The 17,380-nt window shown below is 37.7% G+C and overlaps 1 protein-coding gene across 7 annotated transcripts in view; it reads right to left on the bottom strand.

The window, feature by feature from the left end:
- Nucleotides 1-17,380, bottom strand: part of TMEM248 (transmembrane protein 248) — a 153,561-nt gene that overhangs the window by 77,744 nt on the left and 58,437 nt on the right. For all 7 annotated transcript variants that reach the window (XM_024115134.3, XM_028500093.2, XM_024134446.3 and 4 more), the window contains 2 exons: nucleotides 15,278-15,463; nucleotides 12,809-12,975 (listed from right to left, as the gene is read on the bottom strand). In XM_024115134.3, the coding sequence (XP_023970902.1) occupies nucleotides 12,809-12,975; nucleotides 15,278-15,463 (353 nt within the window). The remainder of the gene's footprint in view (nucleotides 1-12,808; nucleotides 12,976-15,277; nucleotides 15,464-17,380) is intronic.

Raw genomic sequence — 17,380 nt, 5'->3', positions numbered from 1 at the left:
AGACCAGTCAACATGTAAAATAACAATCAGTAGAAGCACAAAAATTATAGATGACTTATGCTAGACAACCTTCCCAAATCCACTTGATTTGCCAAAAAGGCAAAGGCTAATTTATTTATGTGGAGATGAACAATTATTTACCCACCATTCAAATTTCAAGTCATACTGCTCAAAATGAAAGTATGCATCCAAAGTAGCACAGTGACCATGACAGAGCAGAGGCAAGAGAAGCAAAAAAAAAAAAAAAAAAAACACTGTCCAATCAGTTGGCCACACAACTCTTTGCCCTCTTCAAATACACTGAAAGGAAAATAAGACCTTTACACAACAGAGATAAGGGTTTTGTAATAGGGTAAGTGCTCTCAGAAAACATGAAATATCACTTGGTCTCTGATCACGTTCTAAGCCTCCTGATTTTGAATTGTGCTCTCTAATGCAATACCTGAAAGGAATTAAAGTATCTCATATACCCATGATCCTTTTCTATACACACACGAAAAAAGATAATTAGGAAGAAAAAGTACCTTTTGTAGGTATTAAAATCAACCTATTACATGCTTTCTCAGAGCAATTTCTTTTTCTTTAACTGAAGTATAGTTGATTTACAATGCTGTGTTAGTTTTTTGTGTACAGCAAAGTGATTCAGTTATATATACATATAATATATTCTTTTTCATATTCTTTCCATTATGGTTTATTACAGGATATTGAATATAGTTCCCTGTGTTATACAGTAGGAACCTGTTGTTTATTTTATATACAATAGTTTGTATCTGCTAATCCCAAACTCCTAATTTATTCCTCCCCCACCCCCTTTCTCCTTTGGTAACCATAAGTTTGTTTCTATGTCTGTGAATCTGTTTCAGAGTAATTTCTTACAATCTTATTTTTTTAACTTTAGTATCTGAAATACATTTTAATGATGTAGCAGCAATAAAGTTTTAAGATAATAAAAGCATTACCCCTATTAGAATGACTGGTTTATTCAAGTGAGACAAACACACACAGATCATGTAAAAATATACCTTAACTACATAGGTCAAACTAAAGATTCCACCTCTCACTTCAAAAAAACTCTTTCCCAACATACACAAATCAATGTGATACACCACATCAACAAAAGAAAAGACAAAACCACATGATCATCTCAACAGATGCAGAAAAAGCATTTGATAAAATTCAACATCTATTCACAATAAAAACTCTTACCAAAATGGCTATAGAGGCAACATATCTCAACATAATAAAGCTATTTATGACAAACCCACAACCAACATAATACTCAATGGTGAAATGATGAAAGCCTTCCTGCTAAAATCTGAAACAAGACAAGGATGCCTATTCTTACCACTTCTAGTCAATATAGTATTGGAGGTGCTAGCCACAGAAATCTGACACGAAAAAGAAATAAAAGGTACCCAAATTGGAAGAGGTAAAATTGTCATTATATGCAGATGACATGATACTATACACAGAAAACCTTGAAGACTCCATACAAAAACTACTAGAAGTGATAAACAAATTCAGCATGGTAGCAGGATACAGGATTAACATAAAGGAATCTGTTGCATTTCTTTACACTAACAATGAAATACCAGAAAGTAAAAACAAACAAACAAAAACCCTTTAAAATCACATCAAAAAAAAAAAAAAACTTAGGCATAAACCTGACCAAGGAAGTAAAAGACTTACATGCTGAGAACTATAAAACACTGATAAAGAAAACTGAAGATAATTCAAATAAATGGAAAGATATCCCAAGCTCTTGGATTGGAAGAATTAATATTGTTAAAATGGCCATACTACCCAAAGCAATCTACAGAGTTAATGTGATCCCTATCAAATTATCCAAGACATTTTTCACAGAAGTAGAAGAAAAATCCTAAAATTTATATGGAACCATAAAAGACCCAGAATTGCCAAAGCAATCCTAAGTAAAAAGAACAAAGCTGGGGGCATAACCCTCTGAGACTTCAGACAATACTACAAAGCTACAGTAATCAAAACAGTGTGGTACTGGCACAAAAACAGACATATGGATCAATAGCACAGAATAGAGAGCCCAGAAATAAACCCACACACCTACAGTCAATTAATCTTCGACAAAAGAGGTAAGAGGGACTTCCCTGGTGGTTCAGTGGTTAAGACATCATGCTTCCACTGCAGGGGCTGCAGGTTCAATCCCTGGTTAGGGAACTAAGATCCCACATGCCAAGCAGTGCAGCCACAAAACAAACAAAACAAAACACACACATACACACACAAACACACACACACAAAACAAAACAAAGACAAAGGAGGCAAGAATATACAATGGAGAAAAGATAGTCTCTTCAGCAGTGGTGTTGGGAAAGCTAGACAGCCACACGCAAGTCAATGAAGTTAGAACACATTCTCACACCATACACAAAAATAAACTCAAAATGACTTTAAGACTTAAGTGTAATACATGACACCATAAAACTCCCAGAAGAGAACATAGGGAAAACATTCTCTGACATAAATTGCACCGATGTTTTCCTGCGTCAGTCTCCCAAGGCAATAGAAATAAAAGCAAAAATAAACAAATGGAACCTAATCAAACCCATAATATTTTGCACAGCAAAGGAAGCCAAAAGGCACAAAATGACAACCTATGAACTGAGAGAAAATATTTGCAAATAAAGCAACTGACAAGAGCTTAATTTCCAAAATATACAAACAGCTCATACAACTCAGTAACAAAAAAACAAACAACCCAATCAAAACATGCAGAAAAGACCTAAACAGACATTTCTCCAAAGAAGACAAACAGATGGCCAAAAGGCACATGAAAAGATGCTCACCATTGCTAATTATTAGAGAAATGCAAATCAAAACTACAATGAGGTACCACACCTCACACCGGTCAGAATGGCCATCATTAAAAAGTCTACAGGAATTCCCTGGCAGTCCTGTGGTTAGGATTCCATGCTTCCACTGCAGGGGGCACAGGTTCAATCCCTGGTCAGGGAACTAAGATCCTGCATGCAGCACTGTGCGGCCAAAAAAAAAAAAAAAAAAGAAAAAAAAATTCAATTAAAAGGTCTACAAATAATAAATGCTGGAAAGGGTATGGAGAAAAGGGAACCCTCCTACACTGTTGGTGGAAATGTAAATTCGTGCAGCCACTATGGAAAAGAGTATGGAGGTTCCTCAAAAAACTAAAAATAGAGTTGCCATATGATCCAGCAATCCCACTCCTGGGCATATATCCAGACAAAACTGTAATTCAAAAAGATACATGCATGGGGCTTCCCTGGTGGCGCAGTGGTTGCACGTCCGCCTGCCAATGCAGGGGAACTGAGCCTGCGCGTCCGGAGCCTGTGCTCCGCGACGGGAGAGGCCGCAGCAGGGGGAGGCCCGCATACCACAAAAAAAAAAAAAAAAAAAAAAAAAAGATACGTGCACCACAATGTTCACAGGAGCACTATGTACAATAGCCAAGACACGGAAGCAACCTAAATGTCCATCAACAGATGAGTGGATAAAGAAGTGGTGTATATACACAATGGAATACTATTCAGCCATTAAAAAGAAAGAAAGAATGCCATTTGCAGCAACATGGATGAACCTAGAGATTATTATACTAAGTGAAGTAAGTCAGAAAGAGTAAGACAAATACCATATGATATCACTTATATGTGGAACCTAATTATGACACAAATAAGCTTATTTACCAAACAGAAACAGACTCACAGACATGGAAAACAAAACTTACGGTTACCAAAGGGGGTAGAGGGTGAGGGAGGAATGAAGTGGGAGTTTGGGATTAGCAGATACAAACTACCATATATAAAAATAAACAGCAAGGATATAATGTATACAGCACAGGGAACGTAATTCAATATCTTATAATAAACCGTAATGGACAAGAATATGAAAAAATAAACAAACAAAAAACCCCCTTTTCCCCTCTAAACTGCATACTGATATTAAGTAGTTAGCAGATCAAAAATGCACTTTATAGTTATCTTTCCAAATCACGTATCTGCCTATCTTCTAAAGTATCAGGTGCTTCCTAACTATGATTCAAAACGGAGAAGCCCTGGGACTTCCCTGGTGGTCCAGTGGTTAAAACTCCACGCTCCCAATGCAGGGGCCTCAGGTTCGATATCTGATCAGGGAACTAGATCCCGCATGCCACAACTAAGAGCCTGCATGCCACAAATGAAGATTCTGCATGCCGCAACTAAAAGATCCCGAGTGCCGCACCTAAAAGATCCCAAGTGCCGCAACTAAGACCTGGCGCAGCCGAATGAATGAATGAATGAATAAATAAATAAATAAAATTTAAAAAAAAATTTTTTTAAGTTATGAAAAAAAATGTAGATGTCCTAAAAGAATTCAATCATATTAAAAGAAAACATAAAAAAGAGAAGAAGGGCACATAAAAACACACTATATGTATGGCTAAAAATACTGTCAAAAGTTAGACAACAAACTGGAAAAAATGTTTGTAAGCTACATCACAAAGGGCTGTTCTCCCTAATATACAAGTACTCCTATAAATATAGAGGAAGAAAAATCCAATGGTTCAACAGAAAAATGCATGAAGAATACTAACACTGCACAGAAGGGAAACATAGATGGATCTTAAGCGCAGGAAATATACTCAATCTCACACACAATAACAAATGTGCAAATTAAACCTACTAGTATTGTTGTATGGCAGAAACTAACACAACATTGTAAAGTAATTATACTCCAATAAGATTAAAAAAAAGACAAAGAAAAAAAACTATTATTAGATGCCATTTTAAAAATTAACAAGTCGACAAAAATCTGAAGTTTGATGTTGATGAGGATATAGGAGAAAAGGCACTTATACTATGGAGGTGGGAATGTAAAATGACATACCTGCAATGGAATGCAATTTGGCAATAATCATCAAAATTAAAAATACATTTATCCTATGACCCAACAATTCCATTTCTGAGAAATTTTCCACTGACATAATTGCACATGTACAAAATGAAATATGTACAAGGCTACTCATTTTAGTACTTGTAAAAGCAGAGGTCTGAAGATGGCATAAATGGCCACTACTAAGGGACTAAATAAACTTTGGCTTAATCCATAAAGTGCAATATTATGTAACTTAAAATTTTAAAAGTATCCTTTCTATGTACTGATAAGGAGAGTTCTGAAATATACTGCTAAGCTAAAAAAGCAGGGTATGCGTAATGTGCTTTTATGTAAAATAGGAGGATTGGGATAAGAACAAATTGTTTACAAATGAAAACAAAAGCAAAGAATGATACACAAACTAGTAACAAAAGTTGTCTGAATATGCGGGAAGGATGGTGGTAGTGGCTGGGAACTAGACGGGTGAGGGACCATATATACCTTTTATTTTTGAGCCATTTGGATGTACTACCTTTTTTTTTTTTAAGCAAATAAGGCACAATTCAACTCAAAACAAAAACTGGCACATCTTTTCTGAAACATTTTTTTACCAATACAGAAAACCTAAAATTATATTTGACACCCTGTACAATTAGAAAAAATTCTTTAAACTTGGAATTTAATCTTTCACTCAATCTGATAAATTCCACTCCTAGTTGTGATGGAACAACAAGGATTAAGTTTACCCTACTGCCTTAACAACTAGAAAGATCAGACAAAACATATGAAAAAATGGTTTTCAGACACTGGCCAACAGGCAGCGGGGAGAGTAACCCCTGAGAGAAGGGGACAAACATGGTAAATCCTACAAGTGCCCCAGCTCACTGCAGGTAGAGTTTTTAGGCCTTGGCACAGGGAGAGGCAACTCAAACAGAGCCTAGCAGACTTGCTGAATTGGGGAAACAATATTTAGAGCTCAAGAAGGCCAAAGTTGCTAGAATTTGCGTGGCAAAACACATAGAGGATAGGCTGCAAAGAAAAAACTCCAAATAACTGCAGAGGGGTTCCCTTGAGTCTCTGACTGAGTACTGCACATGCACGTGAGAAAACAACCCACAACTGGGTAAAGGAGTGGGCAGAACAATCTCCTGAGAACATGACAGGAAATAATTTATTTTTCCTACTAGCCAGGAACAAAGAGTATTAGCAATGGCAAATATGTGGGCAACTATAAAAGACATTTTCTCATTCAAAAATTTACTTAAGGGCTTCCCTGGTGGCACAGTGGTTAAGAATCCGCCTGCCAATGCAGGGCACACGGGTTCAAGCCCTGGTCGGGGAAGATCCCACATGCTGCGGAGCAACTAAGACCGTGCACCACAACTACTGAGCCTGTGCCCTAGAGTCTGTGAGCCACAACTACTGAGCCTGTGCCCTAGAGTCTGTGAGCCACAACTACTGAGCCTGTGCGCCTAGGGCCCGTGTTCCACAACAAAAGAAGCCACCACAATGAGAAGCCCGTGCACCGCAACAAAGAGTAGCCCCCGCTCTCCGCAACTACAGAAAGCCTGCACGCAGCAACAAAGACCCAACGCAGCCAAAAATAAATAAATAAATTTATATTTAAAAAAACAAAACACAAAAAGAAGGCAAGAAAAGAGGAAAGAATTATATCCAGATGGGATAAATAGAAAACAGAGCAAAATGGTAGGTTTAAGCTCCATCTTATCAAAAATTTCATTAAATATAAGCAGTCTAAATAGCCTTGTGTTTTTAATATAGAAGCAAAGCTTGTACTTCAAGTATAGTCAGTCTGTTATGAATATCAAGCTTTCCATTTCCCAATCCAAACACTCAGTTTTAAAAAGTCTTGGCAGCAGAACAAAATGTGCTCTTGAATTATAATGATAATGCTTAAGCTATCATTCAATGACAATTTTCTACATGGCAGACACTGTGCTTTACTCCACATTCTCATCAACCCTTAACAATTTTGTTATATTCCTGAAACCATATGAAATAATATATGTACACACCAATAAAATTTTTTTGTTAGGTAGGTGGAATTATCATTTTACACACGAATACAATGAGGTTAGAGGTTAAGTCATTTACGTGAGACATGTTACACAGGTTAAGAAGAAAAGTTGCGATTTAAATCCAGATCTGTTTGACTCCCAAGCCCAAGTTTTTCACAGTCACACCATAATTCCCTCCTATCATTACAGCATATTTATTCCTGTTTAAATCAAGCAACGAGTATCAACTGAGCACCTACTACGTGAGGCTGTCTGCAAGCCAGATGACATATTAAATTGAATTAAATCTCCAATAAAGTAAACCTATAAAAGCTAAATCTTCAATAAAGTAAACCCATAAAAGCAAAATCTTCAAGGGGCTTCCCTGGTGGCGCAGTGGTTAAGAATCTGCCTGCCACTGCAGGGGACAGGGGTTTGAGCCCTGGTCCGGGAAGATCCCACATGCTGCGGAGCAACTACGCCCGTGCACCACAACTACTAAGCCTGCACTCTAGAGCCCGCGAGCCACAACTACTGAGTCCGTGTGCCACAACTACTGAAGCCCACGTGCCTAGAGAAGCCACCGCAATGAGAAGCCTGCTCACCGCTTGCGGCTGTGCAAAGAGTAGCCCCCTCTCGCTGCAAACAGAGAAAGCCCGCGTGTAGCAACAAAGACCCAATGCAGCCAAAAATAAATAAATAAATTTATAAAAGCAAAATCTTCAACAAAAAGGCTATTTGAAGGATAGCTGTGAAAGAGTAAACACAACCTAAAAATGTCAATATCAAAATAGAGCGTGATCATGTAGTAAAGATGATTAACACCATTTTAGTACTAAAAACATATTTTGTATCTCAATGTTAAAAAAATTTACTGAAAATCCCACATTTCTCAGATTATCCAAATAGAATAAGGACAACTCAGTAGAATATTATAGTTCTTCTGACTTTTTCAGCTGTTTTGACCATAGATATATAATATGGACTAAAAGGCAGATAGTCTATAGTATAATAAAAAATATATATATTTGGTTTTGGCCCAGGGATGGATATTTTTCATCACCAATGGCCAATGATTTGAGCAGCCATGCCTATAAAATGAAACCTCCATAAAAACCCTTGTATGACAAGGTTTGGGGAGCTTCCACATTGATGAACGCATCGAGGTGCTGGGAGCAAATGCCCAGAGGGCATGGAAGCTTGGTGCCCCCCTCCCTTACCTTGCTCTATGCATCTCTCTTCCATTTGGCTGTTCCTGAGTTGTATTCTTTAATAAACCCATAAGCATAAACAAACTGTTTTCCTGAGTTCTGTGAGTCATTCTAACAAATTATCAAACCTAAGGAGAAGGTTGTGGCAACCCCCGATTTACAGCTGGTTGGTCCGAAGTACAGCTGTCCCCACTCCTGGCATTGCAACTGGCATCTAAGGTGGGGGCAGTCTTGTGGGGTCCAGCCCTTAACCTATGGAGTCTGTGCTGACTCTGCGTAGTTAGGGTCAGAACAGGACTGACTTGCTGGATATCCAGTTGGTACTGTAAAATAATAGAAACCACATATTTGGTTCAGGGAAAAAACTTCTCATTGTCCTTATCAATGAAAATCAGAAACTGATCATGTTCCAAATACATTATATTCAAAACATTATAAAAGACGATTTTACAAGATAAAGCAATTTTTGGAGTAGACAAGAAAAGGCAGTCAAGCTGAGTGTACCTGAGAAATGACTGTAAAAACAGGCACAGTTATAAAACCGGTTCCAAATTCAACCTGGGGAACCGTTACTTCAGTTTCATCTAAGTACCAAAGAGGCCCACATGATTAAAGTAGCAATTCATTAGTAATTCTTCAAATGATGTAATTAACACTATGCTTCAACTTAATTAACATCTGAAATTCGGGTGTTGGGATAGCACTGAGTGTAAGAGGATTATAGTTTTGTTTTTTAAATCTTATTTTGAAATAACTTCAAATTTAAAGAAAATCTGCAAGATTGTTACAAAGAATTCCTTTATACCCTTTATCCAGATTTACAAAATTTTAACATTTTGTTCCATGTCTGTGTGTATTATTTTTCTAAATTTTTTCAGAGTAGATTGTATGTTTCATGCGCTTTACCCCTTAGTATGAGTATTTCTCAGCAACAAGGATATTCTGTTGCTAACTGTAGTTATTGAAAAACAGTATTTGTTTTTCACACAGGATCAAATTGAGGGTCACACGTTCAGTTAGTAGTCATGTATACTTAGTCTCCTCTCATCCAGAAACTTCCCCAGACTTCCTTTGTTTTTTTAATGACACTGACAATTTTGAAGAATACAGGCCAGTTTATTTTATCCTATGCACTTCAATTTGGGTTTCTCTACTTGTTTCCTCATGACTGGATTTCAGGTTATAAATTTTCAGCTTAAATATTACACAATTCATGTTGTGTTCTTCTCAAAGTATCATATCTAGAGGCACAGGATGTCCATTTCCCCCCATCCTTATGTAGCTGCCATTTCTCTACTTGGAATTAATAAATAAGTTGTGGGAGTTAATTTGAGATCATGTTCATAACTTGCTCCTCGGGAAAACCCCTCTCTCATCCCAGACTTAGCATCCACACTGATGAAACTTGTCTGAATCAATTCTTATTAAGATGACTACAAAATGGTGATTTTCTATCTCCATCACTCCTATATTTATTAGTCAAGATTCTATGGTAAGGTTCTCCTCTTCTTTATTTAATTATTTATCTATTTTATTAGTTGGACAGACTAATGGATTATTGTTTTATTCATTTACACTCCATTTATTGTCTTTGGCCACTGGGAACCATTCAAGCTGACTTCTGGGCCTTTGACCTGTCCCCAACATTTCTGAGGGGCCCTTTTCCCAGCTCAAGTTCCAGAATCAGTCATTTCTCCAAGGAACCTTAATTCACTTCAGTGAAGAATAGTATTTAGACTCTAAGGTCTGAGTAGAAAGATTGGTATTTTATTTTATTTTATTTTATTTTTTATTTTTTTATTTTTTCTATGGTATGCGGGCCTCCCTCTGTTGTGGCCCCTCCCGTTGCGGGGCACAGGCTCCGGATGCGCAGGCCCAGCGGCCATGGCTCACGGGCCCAGCCGCTCCGCGGCACGTGGGATCCTCCCGGACCGGGGCGCGAACCCGGTTCCCCTGCATCGGCAGGCGGACGCGCAACCACTGCGCCACCAGGGAAGCCCAGAAAGATTGGTATTTTAATTCTAAAAAAAGAAAAGATATTCCTCCTTAGAGCACTGCTTGTAGATTAGTTTCTAAAAGATGTACACAAGAGTCTACTCTGGGTGACAACATCTACTTGAGCGCCAAAAGAAAAGGGCATTTTGGAACATATGAGCAAGTATTTCGACTTGGCTGACCCCCTATGATTTACTCTAACTATAGCTCACTCAACCTTACTTTGGAGAGTAAAGAACTAAAAGTAAATTCTCTGAGTCTTTACAGTCAAGCTGTTTCATTTACCTCCTCTGGAGGGACAGCCAATTCTAACAGGAAGTTAAAATAGTTTTCAAATCCCTTAGAAGGTTATTTGTCTTCTATATACTACCAACCTGCCCTGGCTTAAGAGCTTTCTTTCATGCTACCAATAGAAGCAAGTAAAATATTAAGAGCAAGGACATCTTGGATTAACAAAGTGAAATAAAGAATACAGAACACAAAAGGTTTATTGTAGTCTAGAGTCAATAAATTAAAACTGCATTTAGTATAGGCTAACTTTATCCACATGCAAAGGCGAAACAAATAATCAGCCTGAAATGCAAAGTTCGCCTGGCAGAGTTACATAAGCAATCTGTGAAACAAAGATCCAACAGCATCCTCTTTTCTAATGCACACACATCAATTCTTTCCCCAACACTTTGAGGTCTTTCTCACCATATGCTTTCTACAGACAAAAAAACAGCTAAAGATCAAAAAAATAGAAAGTAAAAATCTATCATTCTAAAGAGAAAACAAAGGTAAGAACTATTCCACATAAAAGTTTTTAAGATAAAAATCACTTGAAATTTTTCTTTTAAAGTACAAATCTTCTCTCCATAATATAATGCATACTGTACAGAAGGTCTTAGGACATGATTTTTTTAAATTGCCAAGTAGAGTCAATGAATGTATGTGACTATTAAGCACTTCAGTAACAGAAACTTCATAATCTATCTATCTATCTAGATACAGACACAGATATAGTTATAGATAAAAACACATATTTCAAGGTCAAGGGATATAATGGAAAAAAGCTTAACCAGGAGTTAGGAGACCTGAGGTCTAATACATCAACTCATTATATGACCCTGGGTAAATTAGTTAACCTTTATGGGCTTTCATACTGTCATCTGTAAAATGTGGCAGTTACAGCTGATGGTTTTAGAATTTCTTTACTATTTCATCTGTTGTCATATACCATTTCACCATACACCTATAAATTCATAAGGTTAATGAGACTTTCTCAAAGCAGGAAACAGAATTTAAGCTAAATAGGAATGAATGGCTTTGATCAATCTCTCTTACCAGCAGAGATTATTTTGTCAGAAAAACAACAGGCATTTTAAAATAGCTAACACTGGAGATTAACCATGTGTGTCAGGTACTGCACTGAACTCTGTACACACATCGGCTCATTTAATCCTCAAGACATGCCTATGATAGGTATTACTGTCCCTCAGAATAGACAGGGCTTAAAGAGATTAGCTTGCTTAAGGTCACACAGCTAGCAAACTGCAAAGCTGAGACTCAAACCAGGGTGGCTCCAAAGCTTACAGTTTTAATCACCCTACTACACTATCTTCTAACAAATAAATCATGAGCCAAATACATTCTTACCAAATACATTTAATCTCTAGCAGGTACTGATTATTTCCCTTCTTACTACTGTAGAGAAAACTGCTGAGTGACAGCCAACCAAGAACAACTCCAAATTAATCACGTGAACAAAAAGATTGTTTAAAGGTTTGCCTCTATTAAAGAGAAGTGCTGTGTTTTTCGATAAGCAATTGTTCCTTTTAATAAAACAAAAACCAATAGTCATTAAATCCGAAAGACCAGAAAAGATCTTAAGGTGTGATATTATTATTATTAATTGTTTTTTAAGGTGTGATATTATTATGCCCCTTCCTTTAAGCAGACCAAAAATCTCATGACAATTACCCCAGGTTGGGGGGCAGGGGGTGAGGGGGTGCAAGGCAGTGTCTAAGAGAACAGCTCTACCGATAGCATCAGTGTTGGTTCCCAGTATCCCTCACCATTTCAAATTTACTGCATAGCTCTGATTACCAACATAAAGGTTCAGAGACTAAGCCCTAACAACAGACATTCTTTCTTGCTTCCTACTAGGCCACTTCAACTAGCCTATCTGCTCACTAGTGAGAATCTTCCTGCTTGTTTAATATGGAATTTTAAGAAGTAGGATGAATAAGGGCAAGTACGTACAAAAATGAGCCTTTTCCTACATGTTCTCTACGTAGTATTTCCTCAACACACAGGCTGTCTCTCTAATAAGCTCTCAGAAAACTTCTCTTTTAGACAACTTTAAGCCTAGAAACAGTCATTTCTGATAAGGTATGGATAGTGAGGATATTAAACAAAGGAGAATAAACCAATATCCAAAAATTAAAGGCACAAAAAATAAAACATCCAAACAGATGGGATGGGAATGAATTTTATAAACAAAACTACATATTTCAATTATCTTTATTCCTCCTATAGAATAAATAAGTTCTCTAAAACACAATATCCTCCAACCAAAGAGATTTCATACGTCATCTGCACCTCAAACCCAACATCTCAAGTCTGCATTGACATTCTCTGAACGCTTACAGAAATTAAAAAGCTGAGCCCACATACACTGTGGATCTACTCTATATCTCTTTGGGCACAAAAGAAAAAAGAGAATCAGAAAATTACCCTTCTTTGATCCAACCCTGGATGAAGCACTGAAGAATTTCTTCACTGTGGTAACCTTGCGGGTCTTCTCATTGGTTTTCTTTTCTTCAAACTTGGAAAATGTGAGGGATTGGGCCCCTTGGCTGCTCTGACTGCTGGCAAAGGCCTCTTCTTCCTCCCGCTGTAGTCTGTAATTCAAGAAGACGTTAAGTTTAACCCTGATATTCTCCAAGTTCTGCTTGTATCTAAAGGTAATAACTCAATGAATTGGGGATCTAAAATTTGTAGAACTAGAGGCTAAATACACCAAATAGGTCTGAAGTCTCTGATAGGAAGCTCTCATATGTGCTACTACAAACTTCAAAAGGGACCTTCTCCATGGATCATGTTCATTCAGCAATTGTACTAGTGTTACATAAAGCAAATAAAGTCTAGTCCTTTTCCCTGACAACCTCAAGGTTGGAAGAGAGAAAAAAACAAATAAATAATTACCACATAATGTAACAGTGCCTATAGTAGAGAGCAAAACCCAAGTGCTATGAGAACATAGGAAAAAATAAACTAAATCTGCTGAAGGAGTCCAACAAGGTTTTATAATGGTGACATTTAGGCCAGTCTTAGAAGGATCAAGAGGATTCCAAGTAAAAGGGCATTCCAGGAAGAAGGTACTACAAATGTGAAGGATGTGGCTTTTGTTGTGGACCAAGTTCATTCAACATAGTCAGATCACTGACAGTGTGATGGACTATGATGCTGGATGTACAGTTAGGTACCAGGTGGTAAGAAACCTTGACTGCCAAGCCTGCTATCATCCTGGATTTCATCATGTGGTGGGGAACCAAGAAAGACTGTAATCCAGTAAGTTACCATTATCTGATCTGTGTTTTAAAGGTAATGCAGGTAGCTGTGTGACAACTTGAGGAGCAGAGAGACTAGGGACAGAGACAATAATTAAGAATATATTACAAAGATTTAAGTGAGAGAAATAAGAACCTGGAAAATAGGAAAGGATGAAATTCAAAATACTTCTCTTAGCCAGAATAAGCAGAACTTGCTTAATTAGTTGTAAACAGTGTGGGAGGTGAAGGAGAAATTAATAATGACTAATGTTTTTTAGCCAACTGAATAAATAGTGATGTCGTTAATTGATACTGGAGGAGGGTTAGGAGGAACTGCTGGGAGTGGGGATTAGAGTAACTGAAAGCAAGAAATCTGGCCTTGGACCAGCTGAATTTGAGGTATTTATAGTAAATCTCAAAGGCTATCTATAGAACTATGGTTCTCAAAGTGGATTCCCCAGACAGCAACATCAACATCACCTGGGAACTTGTTAAAAATGCAAATTCTCAGGCCTCACTCCCAACCTACGAGAGTCAGAGATTCTGAGGGTGAGGTTCAGTGACCATCGTTTTTACAAGCTTTCCAGGTGATTCTCATGCCTGTTCAAATATGAGAAAGTGCTGTAGGAAATCTCAAGCAAGGTCACAATTGGAAGCAGTAAGAAACAGCAACAAAATCACAGGTAGACGTGTTGGTGTGAGAATGGAATAGGGACATATCTTTCTCTGAGACAAAACAGAAGTTAATATAAAGACACTAGTACAGCTTGATAACAGGGGAGAAAGCTAAGGGAATTCATGACTAGTGGCCTCTACTTTCTTTCTAAATAGGATCAGCTACGGAGAATATCAGGAATGCAATGGGAAACCTGAGGAAATAGTTAATGTTCTATGTCTATATTTTCTCTCTTTGATTGACTATGGAGTCACTAAAAGCAGCAAGTGTACTTTATAATACTGAGTTCGTCACAGATGGTAGCAAAGTAATCACTCAACAAATATACCTGATTAAATATAAAAAAAACTAGCAAAAGCTGTCAGAGATCAGTCTTTCTTTTACTGAGAAGCTTCACAGTTTCTAGGATGCTTTGGTAAAGGATTAACATTATTCATGGTATTTTATTAGTTCCTATGCTCACTAGACATTCTGTTTTAATTTTTATCATAATCATATTTCTGTATAATACTAACAAATGCCATTTTTTAAAGAAAAGTTAAATTTCCATAATGTAAGGATTATATATACAAATCAACAGGTTTCTATTATTATGTGCTTATCACTGTGCCAGATGCCATGCTGGATATATTAAAAGAACGAGGAAAATAATGCTTGATGAAAGTCATGTGCAATAACCTCATTTAATCTTTCACCACAAAATATGTTTATCTCCATTCTTCACTCCAAGGAGCTCACTGTCTTTATTAGAAAACTAAGACTAACGCATCCCCAAAAAAGTTAAGACAAAGACAAAATAAAGAAATCACTGAAAGCTACTCATTAAATGCTGAATGAGGGGAAAAATTCATTTCTCTTAATATTAAACTGACTTGCTGAGAGATCAAAACAGAAGAAAAAAATGTATTCTGACAATGACAGAGCTATGTATCCAGTTATATCACTGTTAAACCACCCCTAGTTAAGTCCTTTTACCGCTCTGCTAGTTCCCAATCCTCCTGAATCTGCTTCTGCCTGGCTTTGTGGTACTCCTCCCTCCAGCACTTGGAGCAGAAACCCTGCCAAGCAGGGTTGCCATAATAACCACATCCTTTCTTGCATAGGAGCTCTGATTGATCCACATGAATTCCTCGGCGTTCAGACTTAAGGCTCATCTTCTTCCTGTTAATCAAAGAGCAAACAAGAAAGTTTTGTTGAAAATGAAATCACTCTCATTCTACTCACAGCAAAGCAATTAAGAAAAAAAATGAATGAGTCTATCATCTTCAAGCTATAATGGAAGAAATGAGAGAGGGAGGGAAGGAGGGAAAAAGAAAGTTTAAATACTGCAAATTACTGTCATACTAAAGAACAAACTTCTTATTCCTGCCCAATAATATAAAGAACACTTTAAGAGGACTAATATTGGATTAAAGACCTAAACAGAAGACATGAAACTATAAAAATCCTAGAAGAAAACATAGGGGAAAAACTTCACAACATTAGATTTGGAGACAATTTCTTGGATATGACACCAAAAGTACAAGCATCAAGAGCAAAAATAGACAAATGGGACTACATCAAACTTAAAAACTTCTACACAGGAATCAACAGAGTGAAAAGGCAACCTATAGAATGGGATAAAATATCTGCAAACCATATATCTGATAAGAGGTTAATATCCAGAATATGTAAAGAACTCCTAAAACTCAACAACAACAACAAAAATCCAATTAAAAATTAGCAAAGGCCATGAATAGACAATTCCCCAAAGAAGACGTACAAATAGCCAACATGTGAAAAGACGCTCAATGTCACTAATCATCAGGTAAATGCAAATCAAAACCACAAGGATATATTACCACACACCTGACAGAATGACTATCATCAAAAAGAACACAAATAGGGCTTCCCTGGTGGCGCAGCGGTTGGGAGTCCGCCTGCCGATGCAGGGGACGCGGGTTCATGCCCCGGTCCAGGAGGATCCCACATGCCGCGGAGCGGCTAGGCCCGTGAGCCATGGCCGCTGAGCCTGTGCGTCCGGAGCCTGTGCTCCGCAACAGGAGAGGCCACAACAGTGAGAGGCCTGCGTACCGCAATAAAAAAAAAAAAAAAAAAAAAAAAAAAGAACACAAATAACAAGTGTTGGCAAGGATGTGGAGAAATTGGAACCCTTGTGTACAGTTGGTGGGAATGTAAAATGGCACAGCCACTGGGGAAAACAGTACTGTGGTTCCTCAAAAAATTAGAAATAGAATTATCATATGATCCAGCAATCTCACTTCTGGGTATACACCCAAAAGAAAGAACTGAAAACAGGATCTTGAAGAGATACCTGCTCACTCATGTTCACTGAGCATTATTCACAACAGCCAAGAGTTGTTATTCACAACATTCAAGCATTATTCACAACATTCACAGCATTATTCACAACAGCCAAGCAATCTAAATATCGTGTAAACACAGGATGAATGGATGAAGAAAACATGGTATATACAATGGAATATTATATAGCCTTAAAAAAGAAGGAAATCCTATCACATGCTACAACATGGATGAAACTTGAGAACATTATGTCAAGTAGCCAATCACGAAAAGGCAAATCAAAGACATTATTCCACCTACATGAGGTATCTAAATTAGTCAAACTCTCAGAACCAGAAAGTAGAATGATGGTTGCCAGGGGCTGGGGGAAGGGAGGCAAAGAGGGGTTGCTGTTCAATGGGTATAGGGTTTCAGTTTTGCCAGACAAAAAAGTTCTAGAGATCTATTTACAAGGTGCACATAGTTAACACTACTGTACACTTTATTTTTTATTTTTTAATTAATTAATTAATTTATGGCTGCATTGGGTCCTCATTGCTGCGCACAGGTTTTCTCTAGTTGTGGCGAGCGGGGGCTACTCTTCGTTGCGGTGTGCGGGCTTCTCACTGCGGTGGCTTCTCTTGTTGTGGAGCACGGGCTCTGGGGCACACAGGCTTCAATAGTTGTGGCACGTGGGCTCAGTAGCTGTGGCTCGTGAGCTCTAGAGTGCAGGCTCAGTAGTTGTGGCGCACGGGCTTAGCTGCTCCGTGTCATGTGGGATCTTCCCAGTCCAAG

Source organism: Physeter macrocephalus, chromosome 14 (genome assembly GCF_002837175.3).
Source record: "Physeter macrocephalus isolate SW-GA chromosome 14, ASM283717v5, whole genome shotgun sequence".
Taxonomy (NCBI): domain Eukaryota; kingdom Metazoa; phylum Chordata; class Mammalia; order Artiodactyla; family Physeteridae; genus Physeter; species Physeter macrocephalus.
This window is presented reverse-complemented; position numbering and strand designations above follow the sequence as displayed.